Raw genomic sequence first — 24068 nt, 5'->3', positions numbered from 1 at the left:
AAGATTCCCTGATATTTTTATTGAACAGATTTTTTGGGATTTTAATGCAAGCCTTAACCAATATTCAATATGAACTATTCATGGTGTTAAGTGCTGTGGATTCCTTAAATTTGACACTTACATTCATGTCATTTTATTTTTAAATTACAGCAAAAAACCGGGAACCGCATGACACAGATGCTTAATGGATATGTTTGGTGATTTACCGAGCAACTGTACAGAACACTGTGATACACGGGCCATGCAGTGGATCACGTCTCCTATTACTTTTTCACCAGCTGGATAACGTCTTCATCCTCCATCAAGTGGTCCTTGCCCACCTTTTGAGGGTTATGTTTCACAGATGCTCCCCACACGAGCGCACTGGAAGAGAAAAATTTGAAATGATTGCATTTAATGAAGTAAATATGATGCATGTTTAACTGAACACCACCTTACAGAACCACAATACAGGATAAAAGCGCTTATGCATTAATCCTGATCTTATCAGAAGATAATTTATACAGATACAATTATTCTGTCTTTGCTACAGCAACAATGGTCTGCATGATAAAATAACCTACAATGACACCATTTAGTTAAAAAGGCTTTCTAATCATGTGTCTCACTGTTTGACCCATTAATTCCCTGGAGGATGGGTAATGCTTAGCAGCACTAACATATTGACTGATTGACGATCTTAGCTCTCCCATTTGGAGATGGTGGTGCAACACATCATCTCAGATCCTAATCCTAATTATGGCGCACCTCACCGTAAAGAGAGCATGGGCTGTGATTAAAGTGTCCGTGTTGTTTTAAACCATTTGATGTCCACTTGTCATTCTGGTGTAACAATGACTGCCTTTTAATAAGAAACCTTGTTATTGAAGAAACTATAGTGTGGAATGAAGCAGATAAATAATATTGTTATCTAATGACACTCCATGTTAGTGACTACATTTTACATTTTTTTTTTCAATTGTGATTTACTGAGTAAACTAACATGAGCTGTTTGGATTAAGCCTCTGAAATCAAAGTAGTTTAATGGCATTTTTTTTCATTCTGCAGGCTTGCTTTTCACTGCAAAATACAAGTCTGGTACCTTTGTGAAAACATTGCTAGAAGTAGGGAGAACTCAAAAATATTTTTGTGCAGTGTGGCAATGTAAAAATATATTGGGTAAAAAAGGGAACTGCACATCATATACATAATTAAAGATTTACATTTATATTAATCTCTGTGTAAACAGCCTGCAGTTCAGCAGATGTTTTGCTGAATTTTTGTCATGTGACTGACTTGGTCTGAGCCAAGTCATTCATTTTAATTAATTATCAGTTGCACTGGGGAGCACAGATTTTTACTTTGTTTTTTTCTTACAGGGTCTGGTTAGTGTAAACAGTTTATATCTGCCAACATTTTAAATGAGACGTGTAGAATAAAGTGATTTTGATTAAATGGAACTATTTTAAGTGATGCATTAGTTACTTTTTCTGACAGAAGCCTCCATCACACTTGAATTGTTCAATGAAAAAAAAGAATGATAATACATGTTTTCTGAGTGTCTTGTTTGAAAAAATGGTGTAATTGGTAAAAATATATATTGTCTTTAAAACCTGCAGGTGGGTGTTGGGGTTCAGTGGGTAAAGACATGATGAAATAATAAAAAATGGGATAGAGGGGAAAAAAAACTCTAAATGGAGTAGTGTTCAAGATTGCACACCCACTCAAATTATTGTAAGATACAACATTCCCTTTAAGAAGTGAAAAACTGAAACCAAATCTACAGTACTTACTACTTGAGTTCTTTGAGAAGGTTTTTGTGAATCTTTAGGCAGAAATCCTCGACAGTAGTTCTTCCGTCCGGGAGTACAACAGGAGATGTGTAATCAGGAAGCTGGCCTTTGGGTTTAGTGTAGCTGGAAAATAACATGATCTAAGTCAAATCTTCTTTCTGAATGGAAATAAATTTAATTTCACATGCAGTAGCTTCCGCTCCAGCTTTCTTTAACCTCCACTCATTCACACCCCCCTTGTGGTGAGTATATAAACAACTCTTACATGCGCACAAGCCTGAGATAGTCCCACATCCTCTCCAGCAGGTCATCGAAGTTCCAGCGGTGGTGGGCAGAGATGGGGACACAGTGGGGCACCTTGTAGATGATGTCAAGCTCCTCAATGGAGATCTGATCGATTTTGTTGAGCACGTAAATGCATGGGATGTAGACCCTGTTGACAAGAAGAGACTAAGTAGCTGCTAGCCAGGAGATGTTTGCATCATCAACAAACAATGGTAGAGCAGTCTGAAGTGAATTATTAACAGATGACCATTCCTGTGTTAAATTCCTTTTCCCCCTTGTGCTCTTCAAACGTAATTGTTAAACTACCTCCAGTTTCATAAATTACCAAATAAAAATTTTCCTTTCATTTTGAAAGACAGGATTAAAACAATTTTTTTTAAATTAAGCTCATTATTTTCAAACAATTTAATTTCTAATGCAATGGTGTGCATGTTGCTGAAATTATGAACAGGGCATTATAAATTCCAGTAGAATCTTATGTGGACTTAGCAGAGACTTTAATGTAGAAATGTGAATTAATTTACTTTTCTAAAAGGAAATATAGCCACAGTTGTATTTAGAAAAGACACATCTATGTATCCACTAGCTTTACTTCCTCTTCTTTCATTCTGCAATTTCCTCCCCTGGTATGCATGTTCTTCACTCTTAATTTTTTAATTTGCTACATTTGCGATGCTAAGTTACTTTAACATGTATAGTAAATTTACAGATATTTTTTAATCAAATCAAAAATATTGCATTTATTTAATACGTAAATCTGTTAATTAGAAAAGCACTTTGCCAAGGAATGTGTGTGTCAGGGCTGTGCAGCTCAAAGGATAGATTGTACTGCTGTAAGTTAGTGTGAAGCACTTTATGACTCTGTTCAAGGCGTTACACAGGCACAGACAGCATCTATACAGAAGAGACTCTGTGAATGCTTTCTTATTATAGAATAGCAGGTATGTGAACTGTTGCATGGCAAATTCTTTTTTGTTGTAATATTTTACAGAAAGATTATATTTTAGTTAGTTATTGGATTTATTTAATCCATTGAAATACTAATACACATTAGGTCCTTTTTTGTTCTGGTCTTTTACTTGCGAAGGCACAGAGAGTATTTATGCAGGAGAGATCCTGTTAATTTTTGCAATGATATGCTGAAAGAGCTCTAGGAAGCAAGGTTCTGGACCAATTTATACCATACAGTGCAGAGCAGGACTAGCTACACATGCCACAGCCTACATAATCCATATCTGAGATGATAATGCATTTCTGGACTTTTTGTTTTTAATTACATTGAGGAATGTTAATCCCAAAAATAGCATTTTTTCATATTTATCTGCACTGATGTAGCAGGGATTGAAGATTCAGACCACACCCACTGGGAATGACTAAGGAGGGCCCATTCTGGCACTTCAGCAGCTTACCGATTTCCCTCCACCACATCAATGAGGTCATCAGCTGTGCAGTCACTGCGCAGAGTGATGTCGGCATTGTGGATCTTGTACTCTGCCAGGATACTCTTAACAGTATCACTATCCAGCTCGGTTTGTGCACACTAAAGAGAGAGAGGGGATGACAGGCATGATGTCAATCAACACCACACAGAGGCGATGAAAAATAAATATGTTATACATATGAGATTGTACAATTGATATCATGCCTCAAGTGCAGTTAAATTAAAATATATCACTAAAACAATAGAGTAAATTACTGTATTTACAAAGTACAAAATAAATGCTGATATTTTACAGAAAGAATAATGTGAATAGAATTATGTGTAGCAGCAACTTTGGTGTAATCTTGCACACGTCCACAAGATGGCAGCATTGAAAAGTGTTTCAGTATTTGCTACCAAGGCGATAAACATCATATGTAAAATGTGTTGCAGCCTGCATTTGATTGTCAGTACAAACCTTTTAATAACTTATTCATACACATGCATAGATTATTAAAGGCTTTTAGATGCTTGTTTAAACTAATGGGATGCTAGAAAAATGCCCATCATCCAAACAAACTGACAATCGATGACAGGCATCCCTGACAACTTAAATCCTGCATACCAGAAATAAAGCAGTATTAAGGGACATCATTTAATTGACTATCCGTTTATAGAGTGATGTTATGATGATGTGTTCTCATCATTATAAGCTCACTTTTCCAGCTCATTTAGTTAAATGACAAATAGGCAACCAGTATAAATGTCACTGTCACACACATATGACCCCGGGTAAAAACTCTTGTGTTACAAACTTGTGAGAAGTTTGCACTTGTATATTTTAATTGCCAGTATTCTTTGTGAAACATACTGTAGCTGTGAAGTTGATGCCTCCTTTGTCCTTCTTCTTGAAGCCAATGTTGGGTGGTTGCTTGTTAAGTCGGATGCCAAAGCCCTCCAGCTCATGTTCTATTAACTTCTTGTGCCCAAGAGGCTTCAACACATCGAGCACTATCAGGATTAGGTTGCAAGTTCGAGCCACTAAAAAAGAGGGAGGAGAGAGAGGAAGACATTTGTTAGAGCTAAGTGGATGAAGGAATCCAATCGTCCTGTAGTAGAAACTATGTGTATCTGCATCCATTTATTAACCACTGGTGAGGTTTTGCTTTTTCCTGCCACTGTTTAAGCACAAAATGTATCTCAATTTGTTGGTCACAGTGTACAATGTTTACTAAAGCATAAGCTGAAAGCAAACAGGATATCAAAACTTTGTTAAAGCAAGGTTGTTGTTCCCCTAAAGTGGTCAAAAAAAACCCCTTCAGGCAGAATTAAACATATTTAAATCATGGACTCTACCGTGAACATCACTTGCCACTCCACTTCCAACAAGGTGAAACATTCCTCCAAATGCACAAGTTTTATTTTTTTATCATTCAATGATTTTTGTAATTTACATTTTATAGAATAAGAGATGGTTTTCAGTTTCTTTGCATATTGTGACCTGTTACCTTTTTGGGAAAAGTGTTTGCACAGTGTAATACAGAAGTGTTTGAAATGTTCCTTATTTTTTATAATGAAAAAAAATTGCCAGTGGGCAAAATGTCACCTCAGGCCCCAACAGGAGGATCATGTCTGTCTTTAACACCTGCTTAGATATCTGTTTAAAATAAGTAAATGTATCCTGATGCATTTATTCCCCCCAGCTCTACTGAATTTCTGACGAACCGAGGCTCCTAAGCTGGGACTTTTGTTTACCGTTAAACATAAATGCACACTAACGATAAGGAAATAAATAAATATACCTGCTATCCACCTTTGTGTCTCAATTATTTTTTATCAACATCTTTACCTGCGATGACCTGTCTGCCTCTGCCCTTGCCATCCTTGGCTCCCTCAATGATTCCTGGGAGATCCAAGAGCTTCGGGGGAAAGAAAGTAAAATTAGCAACCCACTGGAAAAATAACACACATGAAACACTTTTGCAGCTACTGAATAAACAAGAAAATTATTGTACCTGAATTTTGGCTCCTTTGTAGCGAATGACTCCGGGTACCGTCGTAAGAGTGGTGAACTCGTACGCAGCAACCTCAGAGTACACTCCTGCAAGGTTACTTAGCAGTGTTGACTTTCCCACTGAGGGAAAACCAACAAAGCCGATTCGAGCATCACCAGTTTTTGCAACATCAAAACCTGAAAGGCAAATAAAAAAAAAAGAATAAGAAACTTGAATCAGCAAAATATGCTACTATGATGGTTTAGATGACAGAGACACTTTAGAAACTTAACTTAGTATCTAAAAACCATGATCTTACCTTCTCCTGTTGCACCACCAGTGCCTCCCTTTGGTGTGATGAGCTCCCTCCTCAGCTTAGCAAGACGAGCTTTGAGCAGACCCAAGTGGTGAGCTGTGGCCTTGTTCCTCTGCGTCCTGGCCATCTACAATAACAGTAACAACACTAGTGTGAGGTCTTGCACTAATTTTTACATGAAAATTTTGTGGTAACCAAGCAGTATGTAAGACAGTTTTTACCGTTTATGATAAACGGAAGTGCATTATGTGTAGTGCACACTACAAGACTTTAACCACTAATTTCCCACTTGCTGACAGCTTTTGGAGCTTCCTGACAAAAGTCGCAGATCAGAGGCCAATCCGTGCTGGCTCAGTGCTATGTGTGAAGTGTTCAAAGACACTGGCCAAGAGGCTCGCCAATGCATCACAGACACTTTTTAGATATCGAGCAGACTAAATATCTGGACCTGTTCGGGAGTTTCGGGAGGAGCTACCAATGAAAGTACAAGACACGGATGGACTGAGGAGAAACCTGAAAGATGTTGTTGTACCTATAAATATAATACGTTTTTGCAACAACAAAACTCAGGAGGGATTCCTCCTGGTGGAGGATCTTTTCGTGTAACCCCGTCGCTGGTCTATGTGGAAAACACAATGACTGCAAGACTCCCTGATGACAAGACAACAAGTGGTGTAGTATGAACAGTGAAGCTTCTGATGACTTTGAAAGCTGCATAGTGTGAACCAGGTATTAGGGAGACATTTGAATGGCATTGAACAGGAGGACTCATTACAAAATGTAAAAACAGTTCCAATGTTCACATGTACAGCTGACTATTGTTTGAAGATACAATTTGGAAAAAATCGAACCTATCTTTTAAAGTAACCACTGGTAGGACATAAGATAATGAAATCTCTCTGTCCTCCTATCTTCATTCAGTAAAAATCTACTCTAGCATACTAAATTTAATAGCTCTATTTCTAGCTAAGCCCTTACAATGCACCTCAGTTTTCAAAGAAGTTCTTATCCAGGGCTACTTTCAAACAATTTAAACATGTAGAAGCAAAAGAAAAACCACCAAAAGATCCTAACGTGATTAAAATATTGTTCATTTTACCCTTGCACATCAAGCAGGCCTCCTCACTGTCCTCTTTTAAAAGAAATCTTAAAACCCATTTTTATTCACTGGCTTTTAACTCAACATGAGCCTTTGCTCTGCTTTATTTGTTTTTATCTGTTCTTTGTGTTTAAGATAATTTTAAAACCCACTTTTAATTACTGGGTTTTATCCAGCATGAGACTCACTCTGTTTTAGTTGTTTTTATTTATTCTCTGTTTTTATTGTTGGTCTGCCTGCCATGTACAGCACTTTGTATCAGCTATGGGTGTTTTAAAAGGGCTCTATAAATAAAGTTGATTTGATTGTATTAAAGTCAGACTCTGTTACATGCAATCTTTGTAGCCCAATTTATTGGGAGGAAAAACACTTGGGACGACGAAAACGCGGGCTGCTTTCATATTAAGCGAATTAAGGACTGGTTTTGGATGTTTTGAGGGTCTGGGTGCGGGATTTGGTACAAGCTGGTAAAGTTACGCGGCTGATCCGAATCAAACCGAATCTGGACTCAGCAGTGCCGTTAACTGTAACTATGCTAACGTTACTGAACTAGCATAGCAACGTACTCTACATTCTTATTTATACATAATTTACAAGTCAAATTAGCACATTAAGCAACATTTACATGCTGTGATATGTTAGGAATCCATGGGCCAGAAACAGTAAGAGTAATACGTGGCCCAGCTGTGGAAGCTAGGCTACAAGTTGCTAGTGATAACTGCTAGCTAGCAGTTAGCTTGTTGCTAAAACGTGACTGATTCAATGGGTTAGCCAGCCGGCTGTCCACCTAATGCCTTACCTCATTTTCAATTTCTGCTATTTTGGCGAGTATACTCATGGTGGCGGAGATTCCGGTGTAACCAACCAACGTTAACGAAAGGAGTTGAAAAGGTTTTATATGGAAGTTGGCAAAGTTAGATGTTGTTTAGCACCCACACGGGTCCTCACACCGCGGATGACGCTGTGCCTTGCTTCGCGGGAAGTCTCGCGAGAACGTATAACGTAACACTGTGAACCGATAGACGCTTCTCCAATGAGATTAAAGAAATACACTTTATCATTTTACACAAAATCTACCGTTGCAATGCAATGCTATCTAAGTTTATGGATATGGATAGTAAATGTGTCTTCTGTGATGTGGAGGAATCTATTGCTCATGCATTTTGTGAATGTAATGTTGTGCAGGATTTTTGGATGGACTTGAGAAATAATTTATCTAACTTTCTTAGTGTCTCATACCTATTCACCAAAAATATGTTCTTTATTATTTTACTCAGTGTAACAAATCGGTTGAATTTGTAACCAATTTCTTAATCCTCTCTTGTAAGATCTTTATACACAAACACATATTTCTTAAAACTAAGCTAAAGTTTAAGGTGGTTCTACTTGAATTCAACCATCTTCTTAAGTCTCTCAGAATTGTAAAAGACAAAAAAATGAACTATTTCTTCAATATTATGACAGCCTGATGAATGTATAACCTTAATTTCTAATAACTATATGATTTTTAAAATTTTTAAAATTTTATTTTTTACATCTATTTCTCCCGATAAGTTATTTGTTTCGTGACATTTGTTTCTTGTAATCCCTTTTTGTCTGACCTCATGATTGTAATGTTCCTTAATTGTCAATAAAGACAAAAAATAATAATAATTAAAAAAAAAAAAGATTATGTCTATGCTATGAACCATGCGTTGACCATGAGGACAAAAAAATTCAACAAACATCCTTAAAATCTTTTTGAAAAGGTCGAGACAGTATCTCATTTCATTAAACTGGGACAAATATAAGGATTTCAGAGAGGTTTTCTTTGAACAAAAATAATATCTCATCCCAATCTTCACAAACTTCCATATCTACATATGTGGGGTTAAAAGTCAGTGTGCACTATAAGCTGTAAAATATTAACTAATACTAAGGAAACAAGCTCTGCAATAAATGAGCGATTATATCTTTAAAAATATTACAGCTGCCCATTTATTGTTATTTATTGCCTTCATTATGTTGTATTTTATACTATTGTTGATATTTGCACATTATTGTATATTTATCCTTATCACCTGTCAATGTACTCTTGTCAGTTTTTCTCATTTCCATCAGAGAGACATATTCCAACTTAACATTTTTAAGAGGGACAAGAACTTTATTGTTGCAGCTTTTCTATCACATTTAACATCTTACTCCCCCAAATTTAGCTTCTGATCCTTTGAAGGGGTCCGGCCCTTATAGTCACGGCTCAGAATCATGGATCTAAATACTGTACCTAATTGTGGATAAAGTTGTTAAAACTACGAGCTGCTATAGGTGCTTAATCATTGATGCATCAGTAACAATGTAATGATTTCATGTAATATGCCAGTGAATTGGGGCCATTTTTCTGCATAGTGAGCTTTATTCCTTTCTTTTTTATGACTGATTACATTTGTGCACTTTTACTCAAGTAGGATTTTCAATGTAAGAATTTTGCTTGTGGTAATTTTACTTATGAAAAAGAGACTTCTACCACTGGAGTTCAGCCTCTTACAGTCTACTTCAGAATATCTACACAATAGTATCTAGGGCAAAATTTACCCTGAATATAAATGCACGCCTCCTTCAGTTGTTTCCACTCAAATTAAGAAAGGTTGCTACACCAAATCCAAATAAAATAAATTGAAAAGTAATTTTAACCAAAACGTACTAATATATGTGGATGTAACTGTCTCTCCTGTTTATGCAGGAACACACACAAACACACTTACCTTGTCCTATTATCTACAAATTCTCACACAGTAAAAGAAGGATGCAGGCCACTCAGATTGTATATTTTTCATTGTTTAATTGTTTATTGTTTAAGTCGCATACAGTATAATCTCTCATTGGTTTCTATGTTGCTGAAGTTTGTGGACTGAACAGCTGTCATTTTGTTGACCATCTGATTGGTTAGTGGGTGGGCTGGTTGAACAACATCAGAGCGGCTGATTTCATGATCTCCTCTGACCCATGCTGTACTCCGTGAACCTTGAAAAGGTCACATTAACACCTGTGAATATTTATATCTAGAGGGTATCTGGGCCACATCAGGGCTTTTCACACAGTTCACACAGAGATAGACTGTATGAAAGGCCAAGGAGGAAATTTCAATCCAATTTAAATATCTTAATTTGATTTCTGACATTAAAACTTCAGAGCCTAATAAATGTCAACCACTGTAGGTAGAGTCACCAGTTCTGCTATTGAATATTGCTCTTCCAGCTCAGCCAACAGAGTTACCTAAAGCTTTTACTGTAAAAAATAAATGCAATCTGAAGAATAATGCAATTTTTAAATAGTCTATAATCAAGTTCAGGAAAGAACCTAATGATATGTATCTTATCTCCGGTCCAAGAAATATGAAACCATGTGCTAGATATGCTGAGTCTGTCACTTCATATATCCCTATTGTTGCTTGTTTAGTTGTTGTAGTGTGTGTAGAGGTGTGCTTGTCCTCATCAAAATATATAAAAATAGGCATTTTCTTTTTAAAAGGTAGATACGGTTTCAGCGAGTTGTTGTTCAGCATCTGTTGTTGCCCGGCTGGGGTGACAGCAAGCATAAATAGCACAGGAAGGAAGGACAGGAGGTGAGACACAGCAAGACAAGGGGTAAATACTGAGCTTGTGATCACTCAATTACATTTCTGTAGACCTCTACAGGTCGGAGTTAATGCTTCTTTGCCGTAAACAAAAAAAGGGCTTTGACTTGTTTCATCAACACTATAGCCACAACTTGAGAATTGACAATAATAAACCCATGCCCAAACATCTCAAATGTTCTTCTTTTAATGAGCAACGTATCTTTATATCATACGTCAGTCAGCATTGAAGTGCATTGATTAAAAAGTAAGTGCAAGTACAGATTTTGATGCATTCATTTTGACTAGAGGATTAAATTATTTGCAGTGTTGCCCCAAAAATAGTCATTCTACAGGGGCACCCTGCAAAAGAAAACCGCTATAGTTGATGCTGTTTCTAACCTAAAAGATATATGCTTTTTTCCTCATTTCAAGCTTTTTAAGTTATCTCTGAGTGACAGTGTGCAGGAGCGATTTTCATCTGCCGTCTGCTCTCAGTTCACTCCAGTCCATCAAACACAGCACTTTTCCTCAATATCACTGTCATGCTTCCTGACTGATTTCTCAGTGGTTTCTCAGTTTGCTTTGAGGAACACGGCAACTGAATCAAGCCAGCGGAAGCACAAAGTCTGTGAGAAGCACTATTTTAGTGCAATAGTTTCACACATGGTAACCTTGCCACCTAAAACTGGCTATCTCTGCATAGAGATGGAGTAGAGTTCGTATCATACCCCCATCGATAGGCCTTTTACTGAGGGGAAGCGCCATTATTTGTGGTCATGTCACCAGAGCAAGGATAACATCATCTTTTGAGGTAATAAAAAACAAATAACAGCATGAAGTTATCCATTAAAATGCATTGTCCCCAGTATCTTGCATTCTGTCATCAGAATTTGGATAATACTTATTGAAACCATAAGGCTTTACGATAAATGCAACTTGGCCATATGATGGCAAAAGTCTTCAGTGGAGGCGTTCCCCTTGGACTCTAGCTGCTCTCGGAGGAGGTGGGCGGTGCTGTGGAGGACGACCTCCGTCGGGACACTGACTGCGAGCGCTCAGGGCTGTGTTTGTCATAAGGCTGGAGCTGCACCTCCAGGAAGTCCCTGTGCTGCTGGCTGATGACCTGGCTGATGAGTCCTGGCAGAGCCTGCAAGTTACTCAGTAGAGTCTCCAGCTTTGTCTCCAGCAGAGCAATCCTCTTCTCCATGTCCTCTCCTCTCTCATTCAAGTCCGATATCATGTCATACATGATGTTCTGAGTCTGGAAGAGGGGAGAGGAAACACACTGAATGTGATTATTTTATTTTTGTTGGACAAGTATTGCATGTATCCATTATTAACTATTACTTCAATAAATAGCCAGCTGAAAGAGCTCATTCTGAAAAAGGGAAGAAAGGAAATAGTAGTAGTGTGAACTTCACATAAATAGATTCACTTTCTCAACACATTCTGTTTAGATTAAAAAAATAATATGAATAGCAATTATTACCTGTTACCTGTCTGACACAAAAACAATCAAAGGATAAGGTCACAGTTTTTCAAGTCTGCCTGAAATCAACTCGATGGAGTTTCTGGCCACGTACATTGCAATTGTTTGTTCTCTCATCATTTTAAAGTTCGTCTGAAGCCAAAATATTGGCTACACGGTGTTATAGTGGTTAGCCCTGTCGCCTGCGGCTCTCCTGTGTGGAATTTGCATGTTCTCCCCGTGCCAGTGTTGGTTTTCTCTCAATCCGTTGGCTTCCTCACACAGTCCAAAGACATGCATCTCAGGTTTAATTGGTGACTCTAAAATGCCCATAGGAGTGAGTGAGAGCATGAATGGTTGACGGTCTATGTGTCTGCTCTATGATAGTCTGGCGACCTTGCCCAAAGTCAGCTGGGATCAGCTTCAGTCCCCAAGTGACCCGAGTTGGATAAGGGGCTAAGGATAATGAATGAATGTATGAATTAATTAATGATTGAATGAATGAGGTCAATATGGGGCTTCAGCAGCCTGAGTTAGACAAATCAAGTAGATATTGTCCGTGGGTATCATCCCCACTTATGATACTTGCGTCTTATAGCAGTTTTCAGTAAGTCTGTCTTGTATATGTAGTTATTAAATAAAGCATAAATAAATACAAAGAACAGAGTAGCTTTGAAATACACCTACTTGATGTGACTCATACTGCTGAAACCTCATATCAGTTTTGACTGAACTTTGAAATGCACTTTTTTTTTACTGAACAAGGACCGGGGATTTTGTCAATTCAAGTGATTTGCATTGAAATTTTTTGACAGAGGAACAAAAACTCTTTCAACATACAGGCATGTGGGGATTGTTTTAAAGACAAAGCTGAAATATTGGTGAGCCTATCCTGAAATCTCAGCATCGAAAACAAAATGCTTAATATGATAATTATAGAAATATCAATTATTATCGAAAACTAGCTGATTGAAGTTTACAAGTTAATGTAAATGCATTTATGGTGGTTCTGTCATGGAGTCTATGTTATCCATTTTGTTGACAAGTGTCCCATTGTCCTCCAGTCTTGGAGGAGTAGAGGTTAAAAGCAGGAAAGTAAAGTCCACATTAAAAATGGTCAGGGGAACATCAGGTTAATTTACAACCTTGAGAACAATTTCCTGTTAACGACTGGCTGAGAAGGGCAGGATTTATATGACCAGTTTACAAGGGTTCATGTTTCCATGCAGACCAGAGTACATTAGCCTATGACCTTGATGAGACAGGAAAGGTGCCTGCTGAGTTTGCATGATGCTTTCTGCTCTTTTAATGCGTCAACCATCTGTTCACAGAACTTTAAAATATATTTATATACTGTAGCTGCTGCCGAGGTTCAGTCTTCAAACATAGTCAACAACACACTAAAGAGATCCATGTCACATTTCGGATGAGGCGTGGGGGTGATGCTGCTGGAGGGCGGTTTCTGAGGTATTATTCAGCAGAGGACTAATAATCCCAGGCAGCCTGGAGGCGATGCCATCCATCACTTACCTTGTCCCCTTCTGAGTTGAGGCGGGAATAATGGGATAGGTTGTTTATGTGAATCAGTGGGAACTAAAGTAGCACTGACACCACTCAACTTGACGGCTAGTGCAGACAAGGGTTTCACTGTGTGTATTACTTACATAAACACTAATCTAATGAGAGACCTCAGAGATGCAATGCAACATTTAAACAGTTCATGTAGCGATGACCAAATACTTTCCTATGATTTATATCTTCTTTAACATAGTTTTCCCACATAAAGATGTCTGGTCTGATCTCTGCCTCAGCAACCACCGCTAATCACGCTAGGTTGACCGATAAAGGAGCAGTGCAAGCCGGCTGCCGAGCTTTGCACGTGTCTATTTGCTCTGTAAGAAGAAGCATCTGAGAGATTCAGCCATACATGTTAGCATCTCTATGTTGTTTGTTAGCTTGTTAGCTTGTAACTGGCAGTGGCTGTGGCACATACAATCATATCTGCTACAATGTTACTGTTGTTTTTGCTCTCTGTACTGAAAATTATGCTCTGCGCTGGAGGTTTTAGGTTTATTTTACGTCTTTTGATTGGCTGTCTTAGAAAAAACGCCTCAAACTTTACAGTCAGTATAGTCAAGGTCATACATTTTAAGAGGGCATAAATAAATAAAAAAAACCTTTTGATTAGAGGGGAACTTTAACCCATGGATATATCATCTAATGCACATGAAATTCCCTCTTTGACTAAGAAATTGATTGCATGTGGAGCTGTGCAGACCCAAGTCCGGGCCTCATCCGTAAATCATGCAATCTAACAAGAACGCATTAAAAAGTAATGGTATAAAACGCCAGAAACCGAGAAAAGAGGCCCAGTAAACCATGAGGGAACAAATATTATAAATAGAGGATGAAACTGATGGAGCAAGAATATGGATCCACTTCAACTGTATAATAAAACCACAAATTGACACCATCAAGCCTTTTCTGGACACGAGAATGAGAGAAAGAGAGAGAGGAGAGTGGCAGAGATTGTTTTAAAAAGCAGCTTGAGCGAGCAATTTAGCAATTTTGAGGACATATAATTCAGCCTGAATGGCAAAGGGAAGAAAATGCTGTCTAAAGAAATAATATTCTCACCAACAGAGCATCACTTTAAAATGAAAAAACATCTTCTATAATAGACTGTGGAGGAGATAATGAGTTAAGGGGATACATTGTGATCTGAGGAATTTCACTTTGCACTGCAGTGGCGATGCAGCTGCCAATGATATGTTCAGCTCTATTTGGCTCCATCTTTCCTCTGAGAGCATGAGGGGACTGAAGCTACTCTGCCCTCTTATGGCAATAGACTCATATAGCAGCAGCGACTACAGATCCAGCTGAGTGGCACTGGCTTTAAGCCACCTTATATCCAATGTCACGTCCCAGCTCTCGCTACCGTTTTACAGCACCAGGTGATTGGGCAATATTAACTAATACCTTTCATGACACGCTGGCCTGATTCCAGTTCGACTGTGCTGTACGTTTGAGTGTCAAAGCTCTTTGCCTTTCTCTCCTCTCTTTCTCTGCCTTTACTTCTGGCTGAATCATCAGATCACAGTGTGTCTCCCTTCCCAGGTTACTGTTTCTGCTGTGTCAGGCTGGCGCACTGCCTGGTCTTTCCCTAAGGTTTGTCAACTTCTGTTTAGTGCAGCTGGAGACAAACATCAGAGAATACATAAAGTGAAAAACGGTGCAGACACAAAAGGGGTTTCTCCTCACTCTCATTCAGTTATTTCCCGGAGAACATGTCCTGGGGATAGTAATTTACTCTGTGAAGTAAAATGAAGTTATTATTATTTCAAACCCCAAAGATCAGAATCTCAGGTGAGCGCAGACAACCAGAAGCATCACACAGATTTATTTTTAATCACCCTGTGAACAGCCTGTCTGTTTATTTGACACCTGTAGACTTTGATTATATCAGCAAACAGCGAGTGAGCCAGCATGCATTGACTTCAATCACACAAAGGAAAGATCAGGATAGTTGTGTGTCCTAATGTACGATGCAGCAGTAGTCTAGCTTACCTTAGCAAGGTCCACTAGTGAGTTTGCTTGGTCATTCAGCTTGCGTTGCTCCATTTTAACACTTCTCAATCTGAACACAAGACCATTCAGAACCCAATAAATTAACGCTATCAGAATTTTGTCATTAAATTTGTGCACACACAAGGCATACACACGGAGAGCACTCCTAGGACATGCACAGGATGTGTGTAGAGAATGCAGGGGGTCAGTCTGTTTGGTTGAGCTGCATGCAAGTGGAAAAGAGACCGGAGGGGAGAGCTGCCACTGAGGAGAACGAGAGCAGCCCCACATCCTACTCAACCAATGCATACAACCATAATAAAGGAAGTAGGGGCACTCATACCATCAGTTACTTGACATGTCAGATAATAAAAACATCAAAAATAGGCCCAATGTTTTGCCGTTAAAGTTTTCCTTCTAGTTAAACCAACTTTTCTTTGTTTAAGTTTATGAAATATTTAGTCACTCAAAAGCAACAGATAATAAACAGTTTTATGTCTTATCTTTTGTTAGCAGCAATCTGCACATATATGGACCAATTTCCTTTTGCAAAAAGTGGAAAAGTGGCATTGGAACTGAGAAAATTAGAAAGTTTTTCACAATTTTACAGCTTACAGGGATAGTTTGTATTTTTTTCAGGTGGGGTTCTATGAGGTACTTATACATAGTCAGCGTATCGCCTAGAGCATAACATCAACACGTACCCAGTTTGGAGGAGCAGGTAGGAGAACAGACACGTAAGATGAGCAGTGCACTGCTGTGGACAGGGGGCAGCAGCTAAATGTATTTCAGCCACCTAAAAAAAAGCAGTTTAAATGTATGCTTTATTTAGAGTATTTTCTTACTGTGCCATGCGCTGTACTACACCGCAGATCAACTGTTTGGGTCAGACTTTCCGCAGTTTATGGAAGAGACAACAAATGCAAGGAGATAAAAATGAATAATTTTGACAGCAAGGAGAAAATACTGTTCTCTATGGAGACAAGATGATACTTTAATGAATCAAAGTACACAGAATAAATAATCTGCTGCTGAATGGCTGAAAGAGAGAGGAGGGGAACTTCTGAGGGGACTGGAGGGGGGCTGCCCGATAGCAAGGTAAAATGGTGTGAATAAATTAAATATAGCTCACACAATGATTTTTTAGGTGGCTAAAATATGTTTTGCTGCTGCCCCAATCCACAGCAGCACATTGCTTAGCTCCGCCAGCTTCTCCAAACTGCTGTAGGTACCGCACTGACTATGGAGACGTACCTCATACAACCACACTTGCATACGATACAAATCCTGTTAATCTTGCATCTTAATTAGAAAATGACACATTACTTGTGTTATAAAAAGTCCTGAAAGGCATAATTTTCCACTCACTTATCTTATGGCCCACTTATTTTTTTTAATCAACTGAAAATCCTACTTGTAAAGTGAACAAAAAAAATAACTTTCCTGCTTTATCCAACATGCTTGAATAATTCACATCTCCTGTTTAATTAGGCTTCTAAAGCCTGTTTTACTCATCCTCTCAGGGGGCTCAAAAACAGCAATCGTGCAGTATTGTAGAGTGTCGACCACACGTGGCTTCAAGATATTAAAGAGGGTATTTTTTTTCCAGAATCACCCACGCATGCTAAATTAAACTGGGCACAATACACAGAATAGCAGTGTAACGGCAAGCTTGCCAATGTATAATATATTTTAGCCGATAACTAACTGAGACATGGAGGCAGTTTGAGCTGATTATTAGGTTGTGTGCAAATCGAAGGCAATAACAGTAATGCAGATCGAGAAGGGATTTAAGAGGGAGTCTGGTAATTAGCAAAGATGCACCCATTCTCATGCAATGTGGGATCATTTCTCTGTTTCCTGGAGACAGGCAGATGTGGAGTGAAGATGACAGGTTAGACCAACAGAGGGTGCCACAGGAGTCACTAAAGGAATCCACAGGCAAGGGAAGGTGTCCTGATATCTGAGGACCGTAATGCTTCATACAGAGCAGACTCTAAGTACAGAATACTATTGCACTTTTATTATTTAGGTGAAAGAAAAACTAAAGCCTCTAAAATGAAATAAGATAATATATATTAAATGTTAAATGACTTTACAGTTGAGGTAAGACCTGTTAAAATTAAACATTTCACAGTTGGATGACCAATAGCTGTCAGATGGGGTCAAAGTACAGGGCAGCTCGAGGTCACGAAGCAGAAGCCCCGTCGCCCTGTCTTTTATATTCTACATGTCTCTTTCCTTCAGTCAATCACTTCTCATAAGCATTTCTCCTTCTCAATGGGCACTCTAAATCTGCTTGCTATTCATCAGGAGAAAACGGCAACGCTAAGCTTTTCAATACCCCACTAAATCAGTTAAAGCAATCTCAGTTAGTGCTGCACCATATTTTTTTTACCCCCTCGCCTTGCTTTCTTTGTCACAGCCTCCTTTTACCTCATTGTGGAAAGAAATGCTAATTTCTCTTGTATAATGGACGGGGTGACTATTCTGCAGACTGTTTTTTTTCTGTCCCTGCTGACAGCTTCATGCTGTCCGTCACACTCGCAGCCTCTCGGGCTCAAACGGGATTGCGCGGAGGCTTTACCCTGACCTTCCTCTCAGGTCACTTTCCTGTTTCCGCGATCCACTGATCTCTGAGCTAACAAGCACTCACTCCCCTGCTACTCACTGTGACTCCCACTTCAACCTTGTAGATGGAACAAGGTCCCCGAAGGGGACGGGATGACTGCACTAAGACAGCTGTAATGGCCTAAAACATACTGCTAGACATTTGGTTGCATGGATGCAACATCATGCCTGTGGTGTAATAAACAAGCAGTTCCCAACCTTTTCTTTAACACGCACCCCCAACCCTCAAGCCCTGAACCCCGATCTCAAGCACTGTTTCATCAACACCACCCACCAAGTTCCAAATATGTTCATTTGATTTGATTATTATTTGAATATTATTTAACACCATTAACTATAATTATTTTTGCATAGATTTATTACAATATTTTACAATACTGTTACGGTATTTTTCATACAATTAAACCGTCAATATTCATGTTAGTTTGAAAGAGACCAGAATTGCAACAGAAATTCTATACAAAAGTAAACAAATAAACCATCCTGATGTTGGTGTTTTAGAAAAACAAATGTAGCCAACTTATAAGCATAAATCTAACAACCATACCAGGCGATTAGCCTACTACATATATATAGGTAGTTTACCTATTTAGCCATTATTTTTACCAAACTATTTGAAATGCATATTCATTGGTTTTACTCAAACTGCATTTGACTGTATATAAAGATCGATGACGCATCACCACTTCCTCCCAAAAATGAAGCCAAAATATCTCAAATATGGGAGCTTCCATCTTGCACATTTGGAGCCAAAGTCTGCACATTAGTGATCAGTGTTGCAGCTGCCATATTGCCTTCACACCCATAAACCAGCTTGACCAATTGTAAATCAATCAGAACTGTCAATAATGATATAACACCCTCCCCTTTACAGCATTGACATTGTAATTAAAAAATATCATTTTTTTTTTCAAAAAAATAAACACTTTAACATACATCTATGTGATAAGAACTACCTTAAATGGCAGAAAACCTTTTTTTTTTACCTATCTGCTAACATGGAGGGGGCGGGGCTTGTGACCTATACTGCAGCCAGCCACCAGGGGGCGGTTGAGATGTTTTGGCTTCACCTTTGGGGAGCTGTCAGGCCGTCACTTTTAGCTTCTAACCGTTTAAACTTCTCTGCTCGTTTGCTACACAATCTTATTTCATGACTCTTTATTTGTTCATATATACATATTATTTAATTATTTGTTCTAAATTTTTTAAAATTTGTTGCGCTACACCACAATATTTTTGTGTAGGCCCTGGTAAATGCTAAAGTGTGTCTATGTCTAACTCTGCTAATTCCACTTCATGACTGCTGTATGTCCGTGTTATTATGCTGTTTATCAGCCATGATAACACCAGATCAGCGTCTTTTTGCTACTGCGTCATCCAACAGAGAAATGGAGGAAAATGTGGCTGCAAATGTAGCAACAGGCGTAACAATGGTTCCACACGCCGAAAGATGACCCTGAGCCCTGATCTGTATGAGCATGACTGCTGACAAATATAACATGACTTGAGGAAATATTGTAAATTATATACTTGTGCTACTGCAGGTCTGTCTCCTGTAGAGCTCTAGTCGTCATCCTTCGGTACGTGAAAGCACAGTTGATTGGAGTTTAATCAGTGGCTTTCTGATTAAAGATCAAATTCTCATCACATCCATGCAGAAATGGAAAGAAAAACACCCTCCATCACCGATAATTGAAATTCACTTAAACTGCATCTGTGGGTGTGTTTACAAAGTGCTGCATGGGTCTAGTCAATAATGAAACGTAAAAAAGGTGTCCGTGCTGGTTATTTAAAGGTGCTTGTTTGCAAAAAGATTGAATAAAAATGTGAGACTAATGTGTATTTTATCAAATTGACATGCTACTCAGTTAAACAGACATCAAATAAAAACCCTTGTAGCAGCCTAAATGAAATAAAATTATGATTGTGTCATGTGAAACGATTCAATCGACATTTTCCATGGCATGAATTTCACTTATCAAATGAGGGAGTGTAATTTTTTAGTCACATTATTGGGTTAAAGGACAAGCTCTCGTTAGCATGCACACAACAGGTCTGTATCTACGTGTGAGGCGAAGACTTACTTTCGAGCTCTATTGCATTGTGTCGACACAAACAGGAAAAAAGGAAACATGTAGACAAATGAATTATTACAACATCAGATAAACATATTCAGATGGCAAAATCTGTTTTTCTCAAGCCTGGCTGCTGGAACCCTCATCTCTACACTGTCACCTCACCTCTGAACAGCAGCGACTGTGTTTCTTGACTTATTTCTAGCGTGTTATCTCTCCGTGTTTGCTGTTTCTGCTAGCTGCAGCTCTGCTTGCTCTCTAAGTCTAATCCCCTTCTTTGCACTCTAGTCCTGGTTATCAGAAATACAGTAAATCAAAACAAACTTCCTGTAAACATCCACCGACACAAACGGTGCCTGAATGGCCACATTTCACAACTGTTTACACCTCACATCCTTTACAGTGATTGATGAAGACTCCTGAAAGTTTCTCACTCTGTCTTGCAGCTTTGACCAGAGGAAACAGGCACACTGGTATCTGATTTGATGTTTGCTATCACCTTGTGACAGGTCAAGGATGGCTGTAGGCCTTTTTCCAACCCTTTACTTGAGCGATCTGCTCGCCGTCAGGCCACTTCCTGTGCTATATTCATCTCACCTACTGGCAATACTTAAACTGTCCAAGATAAGGCCTGTGAACACACTACCTCGTGAACAAAACAGATAGCAGATAAAGGTGTGACAGGAGGATGTTGACACCATGCTGAGTAGTAGTCCTTGCACACAGAGCTGGACGTGACTTTTTTCCCACAGAATCTGCTTCACTATAGATTTTGCTTTAGCTCCGAGGGATTTCCATTATTAGGCTGTCCTACAGAACAGGAGGTGGACATGAGACGCTGTCACCACCGCTGCAAATCGCCTCAATACGACAGCAAGGACATAATGACTCGACAAAGCAGCCATGACAAAATGCTATTAAACGGCACAAATCTGGATGCAGGTTGCAGCAGCAGCAGACAGTGTGTGTACTTCTCTACCTCTCTGCCTCGTCATTAAACATCCTAATGTCTTTGAAAAATAAATGTATGTTCAAAAGATTCATGAGCAAATCAAAGTTGCACACCACAAAGACCCATATACATACATAAAACCACGGAAAGCACACAAACATACAAACGGGACATTTTATTTGAGCATAAAGCTACACAATAACACAATCAGTGCACATCCAGCTACTGATTTTAACAAAGCACTGAGCTGATTGCCAGTTATTTAAAAAAGCCACAGACTGGATGTGCTTGTAAGCACTGTAGGTTGGAGAAAAACAAGAGTGAGGTGAGGCTAAAATCGATACTGTTTTGGAGTTAGGTAGCACTTAGGGGGTCCCAGGGGACTCACTAAAAGACTAGCTGACAGGTAAATGTCTGACCAGCAGCTAGAAAAGTAGAAACCCACATGTGTCAGCCCCGAGGTCAGCCTGACATCTGATTTACAGCGAGAGAGACACACAAGACTCAATCTGACAGCAAAAGGTGAGAGAGGGAGAAAGAGATCAATATCATACCGCTGTGAATTCTGAGACTTGAGAAGATTTCAAGGTAAAATTAGTTTTAGGAATACCTCTGTAAAAATAAGGACTGACTATTTCCATAACATACCCACAAACTGAGGGGGGAGTTTCCCCCAAATTTCATTAAGAGAAAATGCAATTTTACACAAAATATGTAGCTTACTAAGAATGTGTATTACTGAATAGTGTTTACATAAATGTAGTTCTCTTGCATATTTTTTACCACTCTTCATGATAGAAAAAAGAACTGCCACATACCGTCTGTAACATCTGCAATAAAAAGAGATTTATTCGGAACATTATTTCAATACGCAGACCTTCATCTAGTTTTTTTTTCTAGACAATGGAAGACACCATCTTAAATAGGTTGAATGAGGACCAATCATTTATTCTGAGTATTTGGATTTGATACAATTAATACACAGAATATACAGCTCGAGAGACTTTGAACATACTGTTTTATGAAGATAATTGAATTAAAAAATGTGTTTAAAAATTAAATAAACTCTCTATTCTTTGGAATGGACAGAAAAAAACAGACATAAAGTAATTTATTCAAATTATTTTGATTTCTACAGATTTTTGATTGCATCAAGAGTAAATAAATTACATTTCAATATATATTTATTTTTGTTTGTAACTTAATTGTGTTCTGAACAGGTTAAAATATACACAGTTACAAGGAAAAGCTGGCATATACAGACAAATATATTCAATCCACTGATTTCAATATTTTCAACTTTCGAATTATACATTTTTTGTCATCCTCACATTTCATATAAAATGACTTGTACCCTTTCCGCATCGCTACTGTGTATACTTTAAGCCATGTATGATGTTTTCTGTCTATTAATATTGCAGACCTGTGGTACTATGATGAGATTAGGATTTTTGATAACTCAATGAGTGATGCCAGTCTGTAGTGTGACTTTATTAGTCCAAACTGGGTCATCCAACCTATTTAGAATGGTCTCATCCATCGTCTTGAATAATAATAACCTGATGGAAGTCCCTGTACCCAAATGTTGTTTGCAATAAATCTCTTAATTGAAAGAGTCACAGACAGTGTGCCGGAGTTCTTTGTTCTACTACAGTCGGTCCTCTCCCGCGCACCTGTTGACCCACAGGTGTGCAAAGTTTTAATGAGCAGAATCAACAAGCCAACTCACTACAACATCTGCAAATGTAAAGTTAGACAATTCAGAGGAAACAAGTACAAGATCCTTCAGTAATATGAGCACATATTTTTGCTACAGGTGTCAAACAAGTCAGATTTCAGGTTGGTGTTGCATCAGCAAATCAAGTCAAAACACTGCGGGATGAAAAGGGATTAGACCGACATGAGAGGAGCGAGGACAGGGGTTGAGAGTGGGGTACCTACTGGTGAATGGCTTGGAGAAATTTCCTCTGGTGCTTCCTGACTCTGGCGTGGTCCATCTTCCTCACCAGTTTGGTGTTCTTATAGATGAGCCACGTCTCCCTGAGAACATTCGCAGCTGTGTTTTTCACCTGAGGTGCAAAATATTGTAACATGTGAGTCAAGAATGCAAAAAATAGCTGCGATGTCAAAAAAAAATCCAGAGGTTTCACTCAACTTCAGCACAATGGGTGCCAGGGCCTTTTCCTTAGCTGCACCCAAACTTACTTTTTGAATCTTTTATTAACATTAAACCATTAAATGTAAGTTGACAGTGAGTCATGAAAAAAACCTTAAAAACGTAAAAAAAAATAAAAATATTACTATTACTACTTACTCTTTTTGTTAGCTGGGTGTCCATCATAAAATTGTGGACATGTTTTTCAGCTTTGGTTAACTCCAGTTTCTTTGCCACCACAGCCACCACCAAGGCAGTGCAGCCAGCACCCTGTCAATGCAAAAGAGACACAGATATATAACGTGGACTTTTACTAATTCCAGTTGCCTCTTTCTTTCTAGTCAAGAAATATAGTTAGTTTGACACACACACACACACACACGCACACGCACAAATGTGCCAATAGTTAGGTTTCCCCCAAATATATTGCAAACTAAACTGAATCTTGAAGAAAAAAAGAAAAATTCTACAGATAAATAAATAAATAACAAATGCAAATGAATGCATGCTTTCATCCATGACCATTAGGCAATTAATGGGATTTGGTTCATCAATAAGCAGTATTTGGCATAAATTCTCCGGAAAAACATTACACAACTGCAGAAGAAGAAGGCGCCACAAGATGGCTAATTAAAAAAGCGAGTTGAACATCAAATGTTGAAAAACACAAACTGTGTATCTTCACAAAACTACAGTAGGCACCTGCTACATAAAGTGTAAAACCTTTTTTTTTTATTTC

The 24068-nt window shown here is 38.5% G+C and overlaps 2 protein-coding genes across 3 annotated transcripts in view; both read right to left on the bottom strand.

Moving 5' to 3' along the window:
• Positions 1–7846, bottom strand: drg1 (developmentally regulated GTP binding protein 1). The gene is made up of 9 exons (XM_059357258.1): positions 7686–7846; positions 5791–5914; positions 5493–5668; positions 5327–5396; positions 4349–4518; positions 3467–3597; positions 2038–2205; positions 1773–1895; positions 1–363 (listed from the first exon to the last, which is right to left on the bottom strand). The coding sequence occupies exons 1-9, from the start codon at positions 7722–7724 to the stop codon at positions 264–266; spliced, it is 1101 nt and encodes a 366-aa protein (XP_059213241.1). The 5' UTR covers positions 7725–7846; the 3' UTR covers positions 1–263.
• A 1851-nt stretch (positions 7847–9697) lies between these two features.
• Positions 9698–24068, bottom strand: part of kcnn2 (potassium calcium-activated channel subfamily N member 2) — a 29035-nt gene continuing 14664 nt past the window's right edge. Inside the window, exons 5-9 of one of the 2 annotated variants that reach the window (XM_059358024.1) lie at positions 23489–23599; positions 23116–23243; positions 20232–20240; positions 15517–15586; positions 9698–11742 (exon numbers count right to left, since the gene is read on the bottom strand). In XM_059358024.1, coding sequence (XP_059214007.1) covers positions 11467–11742; positions 15517–15586; positions 20232–20240; positions 23116–23243; positions 23489–23599 — 594 coding nt within the window. In that variant the 3' untranslated portion in view covers positions 9698–11466. The remainder of the gene's footprint in view (positions 11743–15516; positions 15587–20231; positions 20241–23115; positions 23244–23488; positions 23600–24068) is intronic. The other variant, XM_059358025.1, reaches the window with a different exon arrangement.

This window comes from Centropristis striata, chromosome 19, assembly GCF_030273125.1.
Source record: "Centropristis striata isolate RG_2023a ecotype Rhode Island chromosome 19, C.striata_1.0, whole genome shotgun sequence".
Classification (NCBI taxonomy): domain Eukaryota; kingdom Metazoa; phylum Chordata; class Actinopteri; order Perciformes; family Serranidae; genus Centropristis; species Centropristis striata.
Note: the sequence above shows the minus strand (reverse complement) of the source record. Positions and strands in the feature narration are given on the sequence as shown.

Coding starts and splice junctions, on each gene's coding strand:
- drg1 (XM_059357258.1), bottom strand. CDS start 7,724: ATGAGTATACTCGCCAAAATAGCAGAAATTGAAAATGAG. Junction 5,669..5,790: donor TGGTGGTGCAACAGGAGAAG/GTAAGATCATGG, acceptor TTTGCCTTTCAG/GTTTTGATGTTGCAAAAACT. Junction 364..1,772: donor CTTCTCAAAGAACTCAAGTA/GTAAGTACTGTA, acceptor TTTCTCTTCCAG/TGCGCTCGTGTGGGGAGCAT.